The 17,972-nt window shown below is 36.1% G+C and overlaps 1 protein-coding gene across 2 annotated transcripts in view; it reads left to right on the top strand.

The window, feature by feature from the left end:
• ANKIB1 (ankyrin repeat and IBR domain containing 1) overlaps positions 1 to 16,323 on the top strand; it is a 60,821-nt gene extending 44,498 nt beyond the window's left edge. Inside the window, exons 9-19 of one of the 2 annotated variants that reach the window (XM_010285946.1) lie at positions 916 to 1,004; positions 2,016 to 2,146; positions 5,575 to 5,709; positions 6,272 to 6,358; positions 6,447 to 6,513; positions 6,947 to 7,092; positions 7,771 to 7,949; positions 8,494 to 8,545; positions 11,782 to 11,875; positions 13,466 to 13,599; positions 13,944 to 16,323. In XM_010285946.1, coding sequence (XP_010284248.1) covers positions 916 to 1,004; positions 2,016 to 2,146; positions 5,575 to 5,709; positions 6,272 to 6,358; positions 6,447 to 6,513; positions 6,947 to 7,092; positions 7,771 to 7,949; positions 8,494 to 8,545; positions 11,782 to 11,875; positions 13,466 to 13,599; positions 13,944 to 14,696 — 1,867 coding nt within the window. In that variant the 3' untranslated portion in view covers positions 14,697 to 16,323. Of the gene's footprint in view, positions 1 to 915; positions 1,005 to 2,015; positions 2,147 to 5,574; positions 5,710 to 6,271; positions 6,359 to 6,446; positions 6,514 to 6,946; positions 7,093 to 7,770; positions 7,950 to 8,493; positions 8,546 to 11,763; positions 11,876 to 13,465; positions 13,600 to 13,943 lie in introns of both variants that reach the window. The other variant, XM_010285945.1, reaches the window with a different exon arrangement.
• Positions 16,324 to 17,972: the final 1,649 nt, after the last annotated feature.

Raw genomic sequence — 17,972 nt, 5'->3', positions numbered from 1 at the left:
TTCCTGCTTGAGATGTGGACAAGAGCGATCAAAAGAGTATTGATGTAACTTCTGAATCCGCACTGCAGAGAGCAGTCCACCATTGGATCCGCAGAAAACTTGCGCATGCTCCGATGCAGCTGGTGCCCGTCTGAAATATACTTCCTCTGAATTGTTTTGTTTGATGTGGCAGTTGTCCGAGGCTATTTGCTACCATTCCAGTAAAAAAGGGAGTCATTAGAAATCCAGACTCCACAGCACCATCTGGAAGCCATATATCTGCCACTGTGTAGTAGTGATTGCCATCCTTAAAGCTAGTGGTAACTTCAAGAGAAACTCCAGGGACTCATTTCTCCACTGTGTCCACTTAACTAAGTTAAAGCCCCTATTTAAGAGACTCTGGTGGAAAGAGTAAACATCCATAAATAGTTAATGCTGGTGTTGAAGGGCTTGGATCTTGTTCTAGATTAAAAGCTTGAACCTAGTTAAAGATTATTACAACTGAATGCAAGTAGTTCTACATAAAATGCATTTCAGCTATGGCAAACTACCTAGTTTTGGATAATCTCTTTAGTCTGGTTTACCTTCATCACAGAAACTATACTACCACTTTTTGTGGCACTAAAATAGTGCCCAAGCATAACTCGAACAAACTGCAAACCAGCTGATTTATTTCAGATTGTAATTTTAAAAAGCTCTTTTCCCTTCCTATCTCATTTAAAATCTCTATTAATCTTAATAATGGACATCTATGCTTGTGAGCAAGTAGTGTAAAAATATTTTAAAATAATGTTAATTGGATGGCTTTTTATATTCCTGACAATTAAAGTTTGAGTGTGTCTTGATAAGTTTTCATGTTTTTTAGCTTGAACCAATTTTAACTTTGATTCTAAATCTCTAAATGGTAAGTTATTGTGTATACATCTTCATTTTCAGGGAATGTCTTGGTGAAGCACATGAACCTTGCGACTGCCAAACCTGGAAGGACTGGCTACAGAAAATATCTGAAATGAAACCGGAAGAACGTAAGAGTCATGCCTGGGGCAGTTAATTTTTTTTTTTTGCTGCTGTTATCGTTTAGCTTTAGAGGGATTTTTTAGTTGCATTAAGTAAAAAATTAGTTGAAAAATAGGGTAAAGGGGAAGAAAATTAAGCTCTGAGTGAGGTGCTGCTTCACACTTGAACCGCATATTAGGCGGCACTAGTGGTAGACTGTTCTCCTTAAACCATCCCTCCCGATAAATCCATGTCTGGTTCAGTCAGGGCATACAAAACTCTTTTCCGTTCCTCTTACAGACTTCTTTCATTAATATATTAATTTATTCTTGAATATAACTTCATTTGTCCTGGGCAATTTTAAATCTTTTAGCCCAGTCTGCACTTCTGTTTGAGTTGTGTTCCATGCAGTTGTGTGGTTTAAAACTAATTCAAGCCAACAGGTGACAATAATAGTAAAGTTGAGGGTGAATTGCAAAAGAATCGTGGGGAATGGCTTAATGATAAATAACTTCTACTGAAAAAACTAACAAAGGTTGGATTTACACAGGACAGACATTTTCTTGGTCAACAGAAACAAAATAATTGAAGATTAACAGTAATTTGAATAAATACTAACTGAACTTGGTTACCACAGTTCAAAGCCTTTCCATAATATTTCATAAATATTCTGTAAAGCCTAGAAAATTTTACAAAGATGCAAAATACACCATACTTTGTCAAACTGTGATAATTTTTCTCATATATGTATTTGCTCATTTATATACTTTAAATGTCATATATATAAATTTGCATAGAAATATATGTGTGGAAATATAGAGAAATTATGTATGTTGTCATATTATAGATAATATGTATAGATTAGAAAATGTATATATTTATATATGTGAGAAATATATATAGTGAAGAATTACGATATTCTGTCAAGAAACAGGTAAACATATATCTTTCCTAATCTGAGTTTCACCAAAGATTACACAATGACAATTTCAACTTCTCTGTTTTTGCATGCTACATATCCTCCTGTCACCCTCAAAAAGTTGTGGGAGTGAGTGAGGCATATGAAGATGCTGCCAACTGCCTGTGGTTACTAACGAACTCCAAACCATGTGCCAACTGCAAATCTCCAATTCAGAAGAATGAGGGCTGCAACCACATGCAATGTGCAAAGGTAAGAAAGACCTTTCATATAATTTGTTGTGAAACCATAATTCAGGTGGTGTGTGTCATACATATGTTTTAGGAGCACAGACGTCCAAAGCCTCTGGAATGTCATGCCTGAGATCTAACAGAACCTGTTGCAAGAATTAGATAGTTGGCAAACGGTGGGTTACATGTTTTTAGAACATGTTTCATATGTAGTGAAATCTTTTTGGCTGGCAGGTGAACACTGTAATGATCGAAGTTCATAAACACCTAAGAATTACTGGCAATACAGCATGAAGCTTAAGGAAATGGTTTAATCATCATTAATAATGTAAAAGAGAACATTTTTAGTTGGCAGAAGATAAAACATTTTAGGCAATGGTAAGCTCTAATGATGGTTTTGCCTTACTACATTTTTCTTTTGCATTATTTCCCTAACATAGCAACAAAACAGAAAGTTTAAATGGAAAACTGTAAACAGGAATTAATCAATAGGAAAGAAAAAACAGCAAAGAGTAATTCCAAAAGAAACTTACTGGTGATAGCAGCCAAAAAATTAGTCATGAGTTTGCACTATGCTACCGAAATAGAAAAAATATTTTTTGCCATGAGTTCAGTATCATTTGAGAAGGCTTTTTCTCTCAAATTAGCTAAAAGCAGCGTATTTAGAATACTGTTTATTTATGTCAGAAATACCTTACATAACTACAGCTAATACCTCTTTGAGGAGCATCTTCAAAAATAAGAAAGTAGCACACACTTCACATAGTTGGCCTCCAATAAAAAGCTAAGAGATTTAGAAAGTAGTTGTGTTTGTTTATTTTTCTGGAAATGTGTTAGTCTGTCTCCATTGCTATGCAGATCCCATTTTCTTTATCTTATCATCATGTATTCTCTCTCTTTCTGTGAAGTGAAGTGAAGATTGGGGCTTTTTTTGGTGTTGTTTCTTTGATTTTTTCTCTGGCAGCAGAGAACAGATTCTTCTTCACTTTAGTTCATGCCAAGTTTTCTGTTTTGCTTTTTTTTTTCTTAAATGATTTTTAGAAGAGCTCATAAATTCCATAGTGCTAAAAACTGTAAAAGTATGTTTGTTGCAGATTTTGCCGCTGAGCTTATCTCAATTGAAGAAAAATACGGCTTCAGGCTGGCAAAAACTTTGACCATTAAACACTGTTGAATGTAATAATTTAGTTCAGTACCGTTCTGAGGCACTGGCTGACAACCACAGTTCTCCTCTTTGATGCTGTACCTTATAAACAGGTTAAAGTGTCCTTAAAACAGTCAGATTGCTTTTGTGGTGGAGAAATCTCTGCAAACAGAAGCTGCCACCCCTCAGCCTGGTGAGGAAGGAAAGGAAGGGTATCCTCAAGTTCATTGCAGGGCTCAGACACGAGGTATAGTGATTACCTTGCTTGTCTCTTCCTCTACCGAAGTAAGGGTCTGTGATGCAGCCTTTGCTGCAGTAAGGTCTGCTCAAGCCTACTACGTGATGAGCTACGACTGCCTCTTAGCAGCTAGCATGTACCTTGGTGTAGAGGAGAATACTCTTTACTCATAAAATCACCTTTCTGTACCTTTCTGCACCTTTCTGCAGGCATCTTACTGTTTGATGAGCCCAGTTTCTAAGGACACAGGGCTTAGGCAGTCCTGTGCTCTGACTGCCTGTAGTTTTTAACCTTCTGGGTACTTTGAACCGGATAGGAAGGAACAAGATGGGGTTCGTGGATATTAAATTTCTGCAAGTTTCATGAAACTTGGTAGCTGTATGGTGCAGAGACTTAATTTGTACTGCTGCCAAGAGAGAGGCTGAAATACCTGCTCAGCAATTACCTCTTCTGCTTGGCTCAGCGGCCAGGCAGCAGATGCGATTTGTTAAGCCCAGGCGGTGCTGCTGCATGGATCGGAGATCGTAAAGGCACATAAAACAGAGCTCAGGGTGCTGGGAGATGTGTAGAAATAGATGATGCGGTTTTGAATGTTTAATGAGACCGAGGTATTGGAGGAGGGTCTGGGAACATCGGGTAAATCTTGGAGTGTTGAGGAGGCTTTTGGAGATACGAGAGATTAGAAGATACATATATAGTGGAGTGGTCATGGAGGGAGATAACTTGGGAGAGGTGAGATTATATACACAGAAATTAATAGGAAGTCAGGCTTTATTAGTTCTATTGCTTGTGAAACAACTTGTTTATAACATTTTTTTAATATTTTGTAATGACTTTTTTTCTTGTAATGAATATGGGTGGTTTTGAATGATAGGCAAATGATTCAGTGACACACACTTAACACTTTACACACGATTATTTTCATACTTTATTCTCAGCACTCATCTTACCATTTTGTATAAGCAAGCAGCATCAAAAAATGTTTAAGAACAAAGAAGGTGCATCACAATAACAAGAAGAAATACCCTAGTCTGCATTGCTTTTTAGAAGAAAATCAGCACTACTGGTGAGACAAAATTAGCAAAAGTACAATGCAAGAATTAGATTTCATTTCTTCCTGTAATATATCTAATTGATTGTATAAAACAACTACTGATAAACACATCTGGTATGGACTAGGTATTTCTGGAAAGGTTAAACTTATCAGAGAGAGAAAAAATGTGACTTAATTTATCAAATTCCACTAATAATATTAATGGCTTCGTATTAATTTATGCAAATCTTTGCTTCCTTTTTTCTGGATTTTTCTTTGCTCATCTGTAAAGCAGATACAATAAGCAGGATTCACGAAGTCATAAAGTCTTTTGCCCATCCATCCATAAATAGTTTCCAATTATTTTGAAATAAACTAGCTGAGAACTCAGTGCTGAGTTAAGAATATTTATACAGTTTGATATTCTGTGATGCAGAAGAGCCTGGGTAAGTTGGATCTCTTTCTAAGGTGTTACCTATTTTGAAAGCTCTCTACTCAGTTGATGCAGAAAAAAAGGCTTACCTTGAAGTAATCACTCTTCAAAGTTTATGTTCTGATTTCTTCTCTCTTGATTTAGTAGTTATTAACATTTTGCATCAGGAGCACCACATGACAAAAATACCAGTAAACACTTTTTTTAAGTGATATTAGGAAAAAAATTCACCCTTTGTCATGAACAGTTTCTGTGTTTCTTAAAAAATGGGACTGTCTTTTTTTTTTTTTAAATAATAACAAAATACCAGGTCTGATCAGCTATATTTATCATTTGATTTCTTTCATCCACTTAAAACTTAACTTGTAGGTCCAACATAATGTTGTGATCCAAGGAACAAAAACTATGACTGACATGGTTTGATAACCCAGATCTTCTGTAGTAGGCAAAATAGGAAGGAGGGTCCCCAAATTTTTTTTTTTACCATAAGCACACTCAGGATGATGTTAATTCAGTTGTTCATGGAGGAATAATGATGCATAACTGCAAATCTACAATGTATCAGCTTCTTTTTTCCCCCTTGTTCCTATCTTTTTCTGAAGTGCAAATATGACTTTTGCTGGATATGCTTAGAAGAATGGAAGAAGCACAGCTCTTCCACTGGAGGCTACTACAGATGCACTCGCTATGAGGTTATTCAACATGTAGAGGAGCAGTCCAAGGAGATGACAGTAGAGGTAACAAATTAAAGAGTGTGTTTGAAAAACGGAGCTAAGGCTGCAATTTTCTATTTAGGATAAGTTTCATCAAAATTCTTCCAAACCCAAGTTCTACATGGAAAAATACAACCTTAAATATATCAAAGAGACAGAAATGAAACACTACTTATTTGTGGATAGAAACATAAGACTTGGTTCTGCTTTTGGCTTTGGTAACAACCATTGGTGACTTTACTCAAGTCATTTTACTTCTCTGTGCCATGGTTTCCTTTTCTGAAATGGGTGTGCTGGTACTGTAATTAGGTGCTGTGCACTACAGAATACATGCCTTAATTATGGCATTTGGAAAGTCTGCTTAAATAGCATGCACACACAGTGTTTCACTCCTTGGTTACAGTACTTGGAAGACTTGCTGAATTTCAAAAATTACATTTGTCTCTACTTACATGGCACTCATCAGCATTGTATACAATGCTTCATGAATAGTGGGAATAGAAACAGTTGGATATGTAATTATATCTGATGCTAAATTAAATCATAAGATCTATCTTCGTTTCTTTTGTTTCCCCATTATTTTCAGGCTGAAAAGAAGCATAGAAGATTTCAAGAGCTTGATAGGTTTATGCACTATTACACAAGATTTAAGAACCATGAACTTAGCTACCAGGTGTGGATCAAGCCATTTTTACTGATTTTTGTTTCTAGTTTATTAATCCATAAATAATTATTGTATTTTATTAATTTTATTTTTCTAGTTAGAACAGCGCCTTCTAAAAACAGCCAAAGAAAAGATGGAGCAGTTGAGTAGAGCTCTCAGTGGAAGTAAGTATTTACTGTGATCTGTGAATTTGATTTGAAATCAAATCAACTCTGTTATGACTAAGCCTTTTTTTTTTGGTTAGAACTCACATCAGTCTGCTGTGTGATGTGATCCCTCCAGTACTAGAATTCATAAGCAGTGAATGAAAGCTAAATGTACAGTAAATCTTACCTATTCCAAAGACTCAAGGAGAAAGTAGCATTAGTAAGGGAGAAGCTAATATTCTGTGCTTACTTCTTTTAGTAAGAACACTGTATAGTGATTGAGAACCTGCTGCTGTTTACTTGCAAAATATTTAATTGACATGCACATAAATTTTATTATTTAAAATAATAAATAATAATTAATTATTAAAATAATGGAAAACCATCATGCTAAAAGAAATGCTGACATCAGCAGTAAAATATTTTCACAATGCATGTTTCATCTTAACAGCTGAGGGAGGCTGTCCTGATACCACATTCATTGAAGATGCAGTACAAGAGCTTCTAAAAACTCGCCGCATTCTTAAGTGTTCTTATCCGTATGGATTCTTTTTGGAGCCTAAAAGCACAAAGAAAGAAATATTTGAACTTATGCAGGTAATATATGCATAGATTTTGCTTTTCTAATGTTACTTTTTTTTGGTAATTTTAGTTATCAGTGTCATTTTTCCCATTTTGGTAATGTAAAATTGATATACCTGCTTTGTATTTGTAACCAAGTTTGGAAAATTAACGCATTTTTATTACCCTGTGACACAGTAGCTTTTAGTTCTATTTTAGAATGAATGAAAAACAACACTTAGCTGCAAAAAGAAAGGCATATGGACAGGTGGAAGGGGAAAGAATTAATATTATTTAGTGTTCATCTGCTTTCTGAGGGTAACATTTTAGCTTCAGTCTTCATCTCCTTCTCTAGCTCCTCCTTCCTGTCTTTCCCTCCTATTTTTTTGGACAAGTGGGCAGGGGCGAAATGGGGGGAATACCTGGGTGTCGGTGGCATCAGCGGCGGGGGCTGCTGCCTCCTTTCCTTTCCTTTTGAGCCCCCAAAGACACTCAGTTTGTGTGAGTGCAGGGAAGCCTTGCTCCAAGCTGGAGGACAGCATTTAGGCTGGTAAAAGGGTAGCTAGAGGGCAGACATTTTGGGGTATTCCGGTATTTCAAATGGTATCTTCAGGAAAATGGATGTCATTCTGCTCAGTATTTATGGTGTAGAGCTCTGCCTGATTCACATTTCACTGTAAAAGTATTTCATTCTGTATTTATTAACTGTTGCAGACAGACCTAGAAATGGTCACTGAAGACCTTGCACAGAAAGTGAACAGGCCTTACCTTCGGACTCCTCGCCATAAAATCATCCGTGCAGCTTGTCTTGTGCAGCAGAAGCGGCAAGAGTTCCTGGCCTCTGTGGCCCGTGGTGTTGCTCCTGCAGACTCGCCAGAAGCACCCAGGCGCAGGTAATACCAACAAAATACTGTGCAAGTCAAAAAAGGTTTATTTGATAGCAGCCAGAGTGGGTGAATCCACTGCCATTCTTTGACAGTGAGGTAAAGTGGAACTGATAAGCATGGTGGATGTAAATCACTAGATAGTGACATTTTCTTGGACATTTGATCCTCGTGGAATTACAGCTTTCCACTGAGGAAAAATGTATTTGAGAATCACGGCTCTGTATGTTGCTTCCCCATTTGTGACATATTAATGACAAGATGTCATGGCTTCCATTTCACTTTTTTCCTTCAAGAATGTCACAAAATACCTGGTACACTTCAAAAATCTATAAGTATTTGCTAAAAATATCAGGCAGTTCTGGAATAGTCAACAATTTAATTGTATGGTTTTCTAAATGAAATTTGAGGTAAGACTTAAAGCAGAAGACTTGTTAAGTTTAGAGAGTTACAACTGCACTAGTTTTCAGGTGTTGATAGGTTTTGAAGCTCTGGAGGTCGTTCATTCTTTGTTCTACTTCTAAACTTTATGGTATATCTCTTCATTTTACAGCTTTGCTGGTGGAACATGGGATTGGGAATATTTAGGATTTGCATCCCCTGAGGTAAAGTATTTATTTTTCTTTTTTTTAACTTAGTTCTGCATATTATAGAAACACAGGTATGATTGCAATCTGCATGAAGAGCTGCTTATTTTGATTCAAAGCATTTCAAGTTGGTTTAAGCCTACCATTTTATTTATTTCACAATGAAAGGAAATATATTCATAGCAAATTGTGCAATGACTCTAAACAATGCCTCTAATGTGGATATTGTTATTTACGGTGACATTAGACAAGCTATGTTGTATTCATCATTTTCCAAGTACATAACCAGTTTTACAATTGTTTATAAACTGGTGTCTATGTGCTGGGAAACCTTAAAGTAATAAATACATGAAATTGTGTAGATTACTTTTGAATGCAACATCAGTTCAGCAGAATTTGACAAAAAGTCTAAGAAATTTCCATCCTTCTGTCACAATCCAACAAAAGCATACAGGCATACACCTAAATATTGTTAACTATTTGAAATGTTTATTTTTATTTTTATGTATTGAAGCAGGATGAAAACTGCATACTCAAATGACATGAACTTCTGCTACTTAACCAAGAATGAAAATTATAATTTTTAAAATTAATATTACACTATCTATATATGGGATACAATAAATAATTTTCAAGACTCTGCACTAAATATGAGAAGCTTCCTGTAAAGCTTTCCTTTGTCAACTTAATTTTTATTTAATATTTTGAGAACATTAGATTAAAGCATTCAGTTAGGAAGGAAACTTCAACATTTCCGTGGTGCTGCTTTCTTTCTAGCTAGTCATTTTAAAGCATCTTGGAAAAACCCATGTACTTTTTCTATATATTTCCTTTGCTATTGTTGGTGAGCATCACGCTGGTGAGAAAAGAGCTTGCTTCTTTACAAAAGATCAACTTCTTTCTCCTGTCTAGTTCCTGTAGTCCTTTCTTTTGAAATAATTCCATATTTGACAATATCAAACTCATTGTGATGTTAATGTATCATCAGTGGAACTGATTATGAGAAAAAGCTGGTAAAGAAATATGTCGATAAGCTGTTCAGCAGTAGGTGCCATTACATCATGCATCATGCTTATGAGTTTTTATGATTTGCCTAAAAGTGGCACTGTATGATGCAAGTTGGTTTCTTTGCTACATAGCTATCAAGAATACTTGCAACCACCTATGCTAAGGGAATTTTGTAGAATTAAGAGTGGTCATCTTTTTTTATTTTAGTGAATTTCACTACAAAATTTTTGACATAGAGCTGTACTTTTACTGACAAGTAGTAGAATGTCGTGTATACCAGATTATTAAGGAAAACAAAATCTAACTGGTTTTAGCAAGGAACACTGCTTGTGTAGACTGTTGTGTGAAACCATGATGTTCTTATCCAATAAAATTAAAACGCCTTTTTTTCACATACAAAATTGTCCCAAGTAATCAGAAATAAAATTTTATCAGTAGTAACCAAGATATCTTTCTAAACGTTAAAAAGCAACTAAAACTTAAATGGCTATCAGTAAAATCTGTGATTTTATTGCAAACAGATCTGATATGACTAATAAATCTTAGCATTCAGTGATCACTTCTTGTTATTCCTTATCCAGTTCATAGGTACATAATGATATGTTTTTAAAATAATCTATTTATATTTTTTCATTTCAAGATTTGATTTTCTGTTGTTTGTGGCACCGCCCTCCATTTAGGAGATCACTGAGCTCCCTAAGGAGCTGGAAGAGTATCTTAGAGAAGAATCACTTCATGTTTGCCCTGGTTTTTATGCTGCTCCATAGGCTTACAAGCATCTACTGCTAGCCACTGTTGAAGACAGAGTATTGGGCTAAATGGACCTTTTGTCTGGTCCAGTGCATCTATTTTTATGTTCTTACAACTTTCATGGATCTTACGTAGCTAAAAGTCTGCCCACACTGATCACTTTATGGCTATTCTTTTTTGGCTTGCATATGTCATTATGCATAAGAACTTGGTCTGAAACACTTCATGGAAAGAAAACGTGCCATCACAATACCATCAGAATTAATAAGGTCATTGTGTAAGAGAAATGACACTTCTGGATTTAGATTTTAGATACTGTAGCTGTTGAGATATTCTAGGATGAAGAGTTAATGTAAGAAAGGAAAGCTAATGGTAATGTTGTCTTTCCCAAGTTGTTCGGCCAAATGAAGCCTTTAGATTACAGATTTCCCAACGTGGGGTTTAGGGAAGAAAATAGCAATATTCTTTTCCAAAGAGAAGAGCTAATACCTGTGTGCATATTTTTACTGCCTTATATAAATGAATAACTAAGATTAACAAGAGATGTTTCAAGAGATTTTACCTACACAGTCAGGTTCAGTGTCAGCTGTACTAACCAGAAAGCATAATCTGGAAATTTGCCTTCAAGCATAAAATTGTCTCTTAATATTGAGAAAGGTATGGAAATCAAAACATTTATTTCCAAGTATTAAGATAATTAACCCTTGGGATGTTAGCTTGATGTGGCCAAAAGTGAGTCTTTTCCATAAATGTTACATAAACTGCCTTTGGTAAGTACACACAACATGAGAAATTACAGGCTGCAGGAGTTCAAATTCACATGGTATGGCTCGTTAGCAGCTCAAGTTAGACAAAAATAGAGGAGATTTGTACTTCACGGAATAAAATCCATCAAAGACTCTTCAGTAGAAGAGTATCAGCTGTGGCTTAAGAAGTTCTTAAGCCATCGTGACCTGGAGGCTCGGAAAAGTATAACAAGTCCTGGTGTATGTCTGCCAGCTTTCTGTAGTCTTCCAAAGGTTATTTTCTGCTGGCCATTGCTGGCAACAGGGACTCTGAGATAATCTATTGGTCTAATTAAGTTTAATTGGTTTTATGTTCTAAAATCACTAGGTATATATATATTTTAAAAAGTATGTCGATGTATGTATATATAAAGTTTGGCATCAAAGCTTTTAAAAAAAGTGTACTTGGAACTCTCTAAAACAGGAGATTGCAAGTATTTAAATGGTGGTAAAACGTCAAGTATTTTTCTTTGCTAATTCATTATTTTATAGATTTAGGATTACCTTGAAATTTTTTTTTAATTCTTTATGTTAAGCATTGCATGATGTAACTTGCAATTTATTTTTCTGAAAACAGGTGATTTTATAATAAAGATATAAAATCACACATTTTTTATAAAAATGTGGTGCTTGTTACATCAGAAAAATATTACTGCATGCTGCCCTGTATTTTGTAACCTTTGGTTTATGCAGGAATATGCTGAATTTCAGTATCGGAGGAGGCACAGACAGCGTCGACGTGGAGACATGCACAGTCTGCTGAGTAATACTCCAGATCCTGATGACCCCAGTGAGAGTACTTTGGGTATGTTCCTGCCTGGGGCTGGTTTTTTTTTTCTCTTCCTGCTTCAGAAATTGCTAGTAGTGACCACAGTGTTTGTTCTTCTGTGGATACACTTTAAAGAAGTTTCAGATACATTGTTGTATTTTCCACTATACAACATAAAGGCTTATTTTTGCATTTTTGTATGTGATCTTGGAAGTGTTGCTGACCTCATTGTGGCCGCTCCTCGTTAAAAAGAGAAGTGTATTCATCTTCCCACTAACAGCTCCTCAGCTATTTAGAGCAGGTTTGCTTTTCTGAAGAAATTTTGAAGGGCACATACTTCATATGACAGTCTGTATCTATATACCAGTTCTTTTATGCAAATTAAAAGGACCAGTGTAGAAGAGGCTTCCCCTGCTACAGGCCTGCTGGAAGATAGTCATATGGCTGTATTCCAAAGCCCTGCTCAGAAACTCCTGTACTGGCAAAGACAGCCAGGAAACAAGTTGGAATGGGCTGCACACTGCTCTTCTAAGCAGTGCTACAGCTGGTAGCGCAGTCCCTTAAGGTCACTGTCACTTGGCTGTCTCCATTCTGCCAGGAGCTTTAGCAAAGGTACAAAGATAACTCAAATCCAAATCATATGCTGATGCTGTTTCTTCAGTGCGCTTGGTCTCCAAGTCATGCTGCATGAACTCTCATCGCAGTGTCTCATGAACTTAGTACTATACATAGCTTCTTTAAAAACAAAAGGAGAAATCCTTTACTTCGGGGAAATAAACAAATGCATTCTTTATTTTAGAAAGAGTAAAAAGAATTTTGGTGAGCTTTGGTCCTTCCCTATTACAAGTAAAATGCAAAACCATCTTGTTAGTCTGAGGACTAGAATTTGACTGAACACTTGGATAATGTAGTGATGACCAGCGCATACTGTTAAAGCATGCAAGAGAGAATTAGTTTGTCTCACCTTTTTTCATTTTGAGTTTTGAAGTGCAAAATTCCATTTTCCAGAGTTAAGGGAGTTACGTTTATTACAGAGCAATTTTTCTGGAAATAGGATTTTACTTCTATTTTTTTGTTGGTTGTTTTAAGAAAACAGCAATGCCAGTGATTGCTGAGGTATACGCTAACGACTCTACTCTTAATTGTGCTGCAATGTCATGGTAAAAATTAATGTAATGTTAACATAACAGCTGAGTTGTTGTCTTTGAAAGAACAGAGAAATGGGCAAACTTTGGTTGTAGTCCACCTGTAAATGTGTCCGTGTGCAGTATTTTTCAGGACTTTCCACAAATTATTTATGTGCTTTAGAAGTACTTTGCCCCTCCTGCCAGTGGGCTTATGCTCCTGGTGGCATACCCCGTCCTTTCAAAGAGAAGAAGAAGGGTATTGAGAGCAGAAAGGCACAAATGGAACAGGCAGTCACTCCTAAAACAGTGGGACTGGTGTTTCGCCACTGTGTAAAAGCTGGTGTGGAAGGAGTGTTTTGGATTACCTAGTTCAGAGTGAATAAAGGAGTAAAATTACACAGCTGGAATCCAAAAGGAAGGAAGAGATTGTCAGTAAATAACAGCGGAGAAGGCTTTCTCACTGGTTCTTCAACCATTTTTGTTTCAATTGCCCGAACAGACACTCAGGAAGGTGGCAGTAGTAGAAGACATGGCACCTCCATGGTGAGTTCAGCTTCTATGGGTATTCTGCACAGCTCTTCGCTTCATGACTATACCCCTGTCAGTCGCTCTGAAAACCAGGATTCTCTTCAGGTATCTCCCCTAATCTCTTTTCCATTCTCTCTGCTTTGCTTGCCTTCCTCTGCTCTGCTTTTCTGTGTCATTTTGTCTCTTTGCAATTTTTCTTAATTCTTTCATGAGAAAGGGAGAATCTAGGACAACAAATCATACATTCACACCAGTAAGAAATGCTTAACAATCAATAATGTAACAATAGTCACCTTTTAAATTCTGTTGTCAGCTGTGTCAGTAAAAATTGATTCTGATACATGACATGTAGGAATAATGAATTAATCTGAGCCCAAATTACTTTTAATCCAAAATATGTAACAAGATGAAAGTTTTATTCTGAAAGCAACCTTATGGTATTTCCACAGGCTCTGAGTTCTTTGGATGAAGATGACCCAAACATCCTGCTAGCTATACAGTTATCATTACAAGAATCTGGCTTGGCCATAGATGAAGAAACTAGAGACTTTCTAAATAATGAGGCATCTTTAGGAGCAATAGGTACCTCTTTGCCTACAAGACTGGACTCTGCTCCCATAAGTATAGATAATCCAAGAGGCGCTTTGAGCAGCTCTGAGCTGTTAGAACTTGGTGACAGTCTGATGAGACTAGGTGCAGGCAATGATCCCTTTTCAGCTGATCATCTTCATTCACACCCCTGCAGCGATACACGAAGTGGATTATACTCAACGTCTAGTGATGCTGATTCCAGCAGTCAAGATCCCAATACCAGTGAAAATCTACTTGGAAATATTATGGCCTGGTTTCACGACATGAACCCACAGAGTATTGCTCTGATCCCCTCAACAAGTACAGAAGCAGATGAGGATTCACAGCAACCCAGTACTGAAGATGGGTCAGCAGGACAACCACACCTTATAGACACAGGGCTGGAGCCTCAGGAAGAGCATGCACTATTTGAGGATGCACTCAAAAATGAAGGCAGAGGAACCCAAACAGAGGAAAGCACTTCTGAAGAAAACATTATTCCAGGTGAAACAGTATCACAAACTGGTGATAGTAACAGGGAGGTAACAAGCACCCTGGATGTTTCAGAAGATACTTCTAGTCAGACTCCTCAAACCTCAAGTGAATGGATGGAACATGTGCATCTGGTATGAATAAAAAGCTAACTCTGGAGTAAATGAATGGCGGTAACAGATGGTACAGTATGTGGAGTAAGCATTATGGAGGCTTTGATCCACATAATTACAGCTCAGTTGTAACCACTGACGTACCAATGGATATTTAGGAGTTCTCTTGAATTGTAGTTCTTCATAATAATGTGAACCTTTCAAGGAATATCCTTTGCATTTAGTTAGGTAGTACTTGCCTTTTTGCTCTCAAGAAAAAGGAGTAAGTAGGTTGTATTCCACATTCCTAATACAATGCAGCATCTGTTTAGCCTTAGGTTGATGATCCTTAACTTGAAAGTATGGATTAAAGGCTTACACTGATTATTTTGGTTGGTTTTCCTAAGAAATAGTTTATTCAATTTTTTAGAACTCATTCTTTCACCAAAATAACATTTAGTAATTCATTTGCATTTTGGTTTTGTTTTCCATAACTTTTCCTTACTCATTTTTCATTTTTCTTAGCAGTGTGAACGGAGTATTTAATACTTCTCCTTAGTACTGCTCCAGGAACAAGTTTTAGGGGATATTCTTTCCCATTAAAATCAAAGATTTTTTCATGTCTATTTACAGTCCAAATGTGCCAAACTGTGAATAGTTAGCTGGTGGTAGCCTGACGAAACAGTGCAGTGTTACCCTGTCAGACTAATCCCACAAAGCAGTGAAAGAAACCACTGGGTAGCATTGCTTCTCTAAATTTAACTGGCATATGTTGCCATGGTGACTGCATTTAATTAAATGTAGCCTGTATCTTAAGTTAATAAAATCTAATGCTGCTGTTAAACAGTTATTTTAAATATTAAAATACAGTGAGTTAGCAACAGCTATGCTGTATTTTAAGAGACACTTTAATGGAAGTGCAATCATAGTTCTTTGTTTTCATAATTCTACAAAGCGTTCTATGCACTAATAGTGCAATTACTTTTAATGATAACATTTTATAAAAATATAGGAATACAGAATTTTCATATGTTAGCCAGTCCCACAGTGAAAGTTCAGATAACACATTCTGCTCAACAAGTTACGGTGCCTTTGCCTAACCCAACTGGATAGTTGCCACAGTTAAACAAGTAATTCAAATTCAGTGTCTGTTCCGGAGTAACTATGCTATTAATTGCAAAGACCTCCATAAAACCACCCATGGCCTTGCCTCTACAGTAAATAACTAAATGTTCAGTCAGTGTTTTTGCATAAACAAAACACTGCTAGGTATTTGTTCAATTGCACAATATTCATTTGCTGTGTGGTTACTGTTTAGTGTAAAAACAAAAAAAAAAACAAAAACAAAACCACCACAAAAACCCCTTTGCCTAGTTGTTGTACCGTGAAAAAAAAAAACTGGTTTTAGATTTGCTTAAAAGCATCAATCTACAGTTAGTGAGATACAATGGTACAGTATGTAATTACAACTAGAGTAAGTTGTTGAAATGGCTGTTTTAATTACATATAATCAAAACTTGTCATAACAAGAGCAAATTACATACACTCCATTTTAAGTTTTGCTTAACTGTTACCAGAGATTTGTTGATATGATATAAAAGTTTATTACTACTGAGTGTGTATAGGCAAGTGTCATGATAGCAAAGTTTATGTATTGATTACTGTGAGTTCAAGTGAGTGTTTTGGTAACTAATTCATGCAAATCCAGCTTTTGAGCCTTGCAGTCACAAGGCTCATATTAGTAAAAAATGAAATAAGAATATTTTACCCTTACCCCATAAAAACATTGTTCATTTTGCAAGCATCTTTAGAGAGAATGGAATAAAATAGTCTCAAATAATTTTCCAACTTTTCCTCTAGCTACCCGTACTCCTGACATAATCATGAACCTTTGGACATCTTTCTTTAAAAAGAAAAAAAACTATTTAAAATTTTCTATGGTATAGAATCCTTCAACTAAAACAGTTCTTCAGGAACTCTCATCATGAATTGGTCTGAAAGTTAAGTCACATAGCTTCCTTGAATTGTAATTTCTGAATAGAAAGATTCTCACAAAAAGGTTGTGTAATGCATTGAGATGTCTTGCAAAGTTACAGTAAGATATGTTAAGAGTGCTCTCTGTGAAGATAGTGAAGTTTGTGGGTTCTGGGTTTTTGTAATTTGGTTAGGTTGTGCAGTATATCCATTGTTTCCGTGTTACTCTTATGAGCATGAAATTAGCCTATTAAATTTGTATTTTCTTGGTACTTATTTTAACACCATAATCATTGACTTTACAATTCAAAAATAAAGTTTGGCAAGACTATTTTGTAAACCTGTTAATTTTATAATGTAAAAAAATTACTCTAACCTTGAATTGTTATTTGCACTTTCATAGTCTATACTTGATACATTCCCACTTTATATACAAGTAGGATACTACAACCATGTAGATGTTTGGCCAAATGAATGCTGTTAATAATATGTAAAATTCTTTGATTAAACATTTATTACTTAAACTAATTCCGTTCTGTCTCATTACATTTTAGGCTTACTGTAGCAGATTCTTAAGACTGATGACAGACATTTTTAGGATATGCTCAGTCCTGTGCCAGATTAACTGGGGACCATATAGTGAGTTGAATGTTTTGATTTGTAAATATAAGGTACCTATATTCATTAAGCTTTGAAAACAAAATCTAAAATAGACAGTTTTCTCTTAATTGCTATAGCCATATTGTGCACTTGTTTTTCATAGAGAGTAACACCTTGTCATTACAAAAAGTGGTGCTAAGGGAAGTGGGGGGACTAATTTTTGAGGAAGATCCTGTTATATAAAGTTACTTAAGTGCCACTTAATATCCAGTCTCTGTTGTTACCAGGAAATTCCAGACTGCAATGTAACCATTAACAGGCACTAAACTAGTCTGTTCCTTGTTACAGTAATTTATTTAGCTTCCTCTAACAAGCATGCCAAGATGCTGGAGAGGTTCTAAAATCTAATGTACAAAGTTGGATTAGTCACTGCAAGGCCTTTTCCAACACCTGCTGCAATTAGCAAGTACTGAGTTTTACTAAGATCATACTTACCACAAGAGACACTTCTGGTTTTATGGCAGCTAAAACATACTAATAGATATACAAATTTAAAACATACTTTCTGAGGTGTTTAAAATCACAACAATATGCTTCAAAATCAGATACGCCCACAGCCCAGTTTTAGAGATCGGTTTATCGAGGCCAATTTCACTATTACCTTCTCCTCCTTCTCTCCCCCTGCCTCAGCACACACAAGGCATCCCACTGTGATACTCACAGAGGCTGGTAAGAATAGAAGCCAAACAT

The sequence above is a fragment of the Phaethon lepturus genome, unplaced genomic scaffold (genome assembly GCF_000687285.1).
Source record: "Phaethon lepturus isolate BGI_N335 unplaced genomic scaffold, ASM68728v1 scaffold3144, whole genome shotgun sequence".
NCBI classification, from domain to species: domain Eukaryota; kingdom Metazoa; phylum Chordata; class Aves; order Phaethontiformes; family Phaethontidae; genus Phaethon; species Phaethon lepturus.
This window is presented reverse-complemented; position numbering and strand designations above follow the sequence as displayed.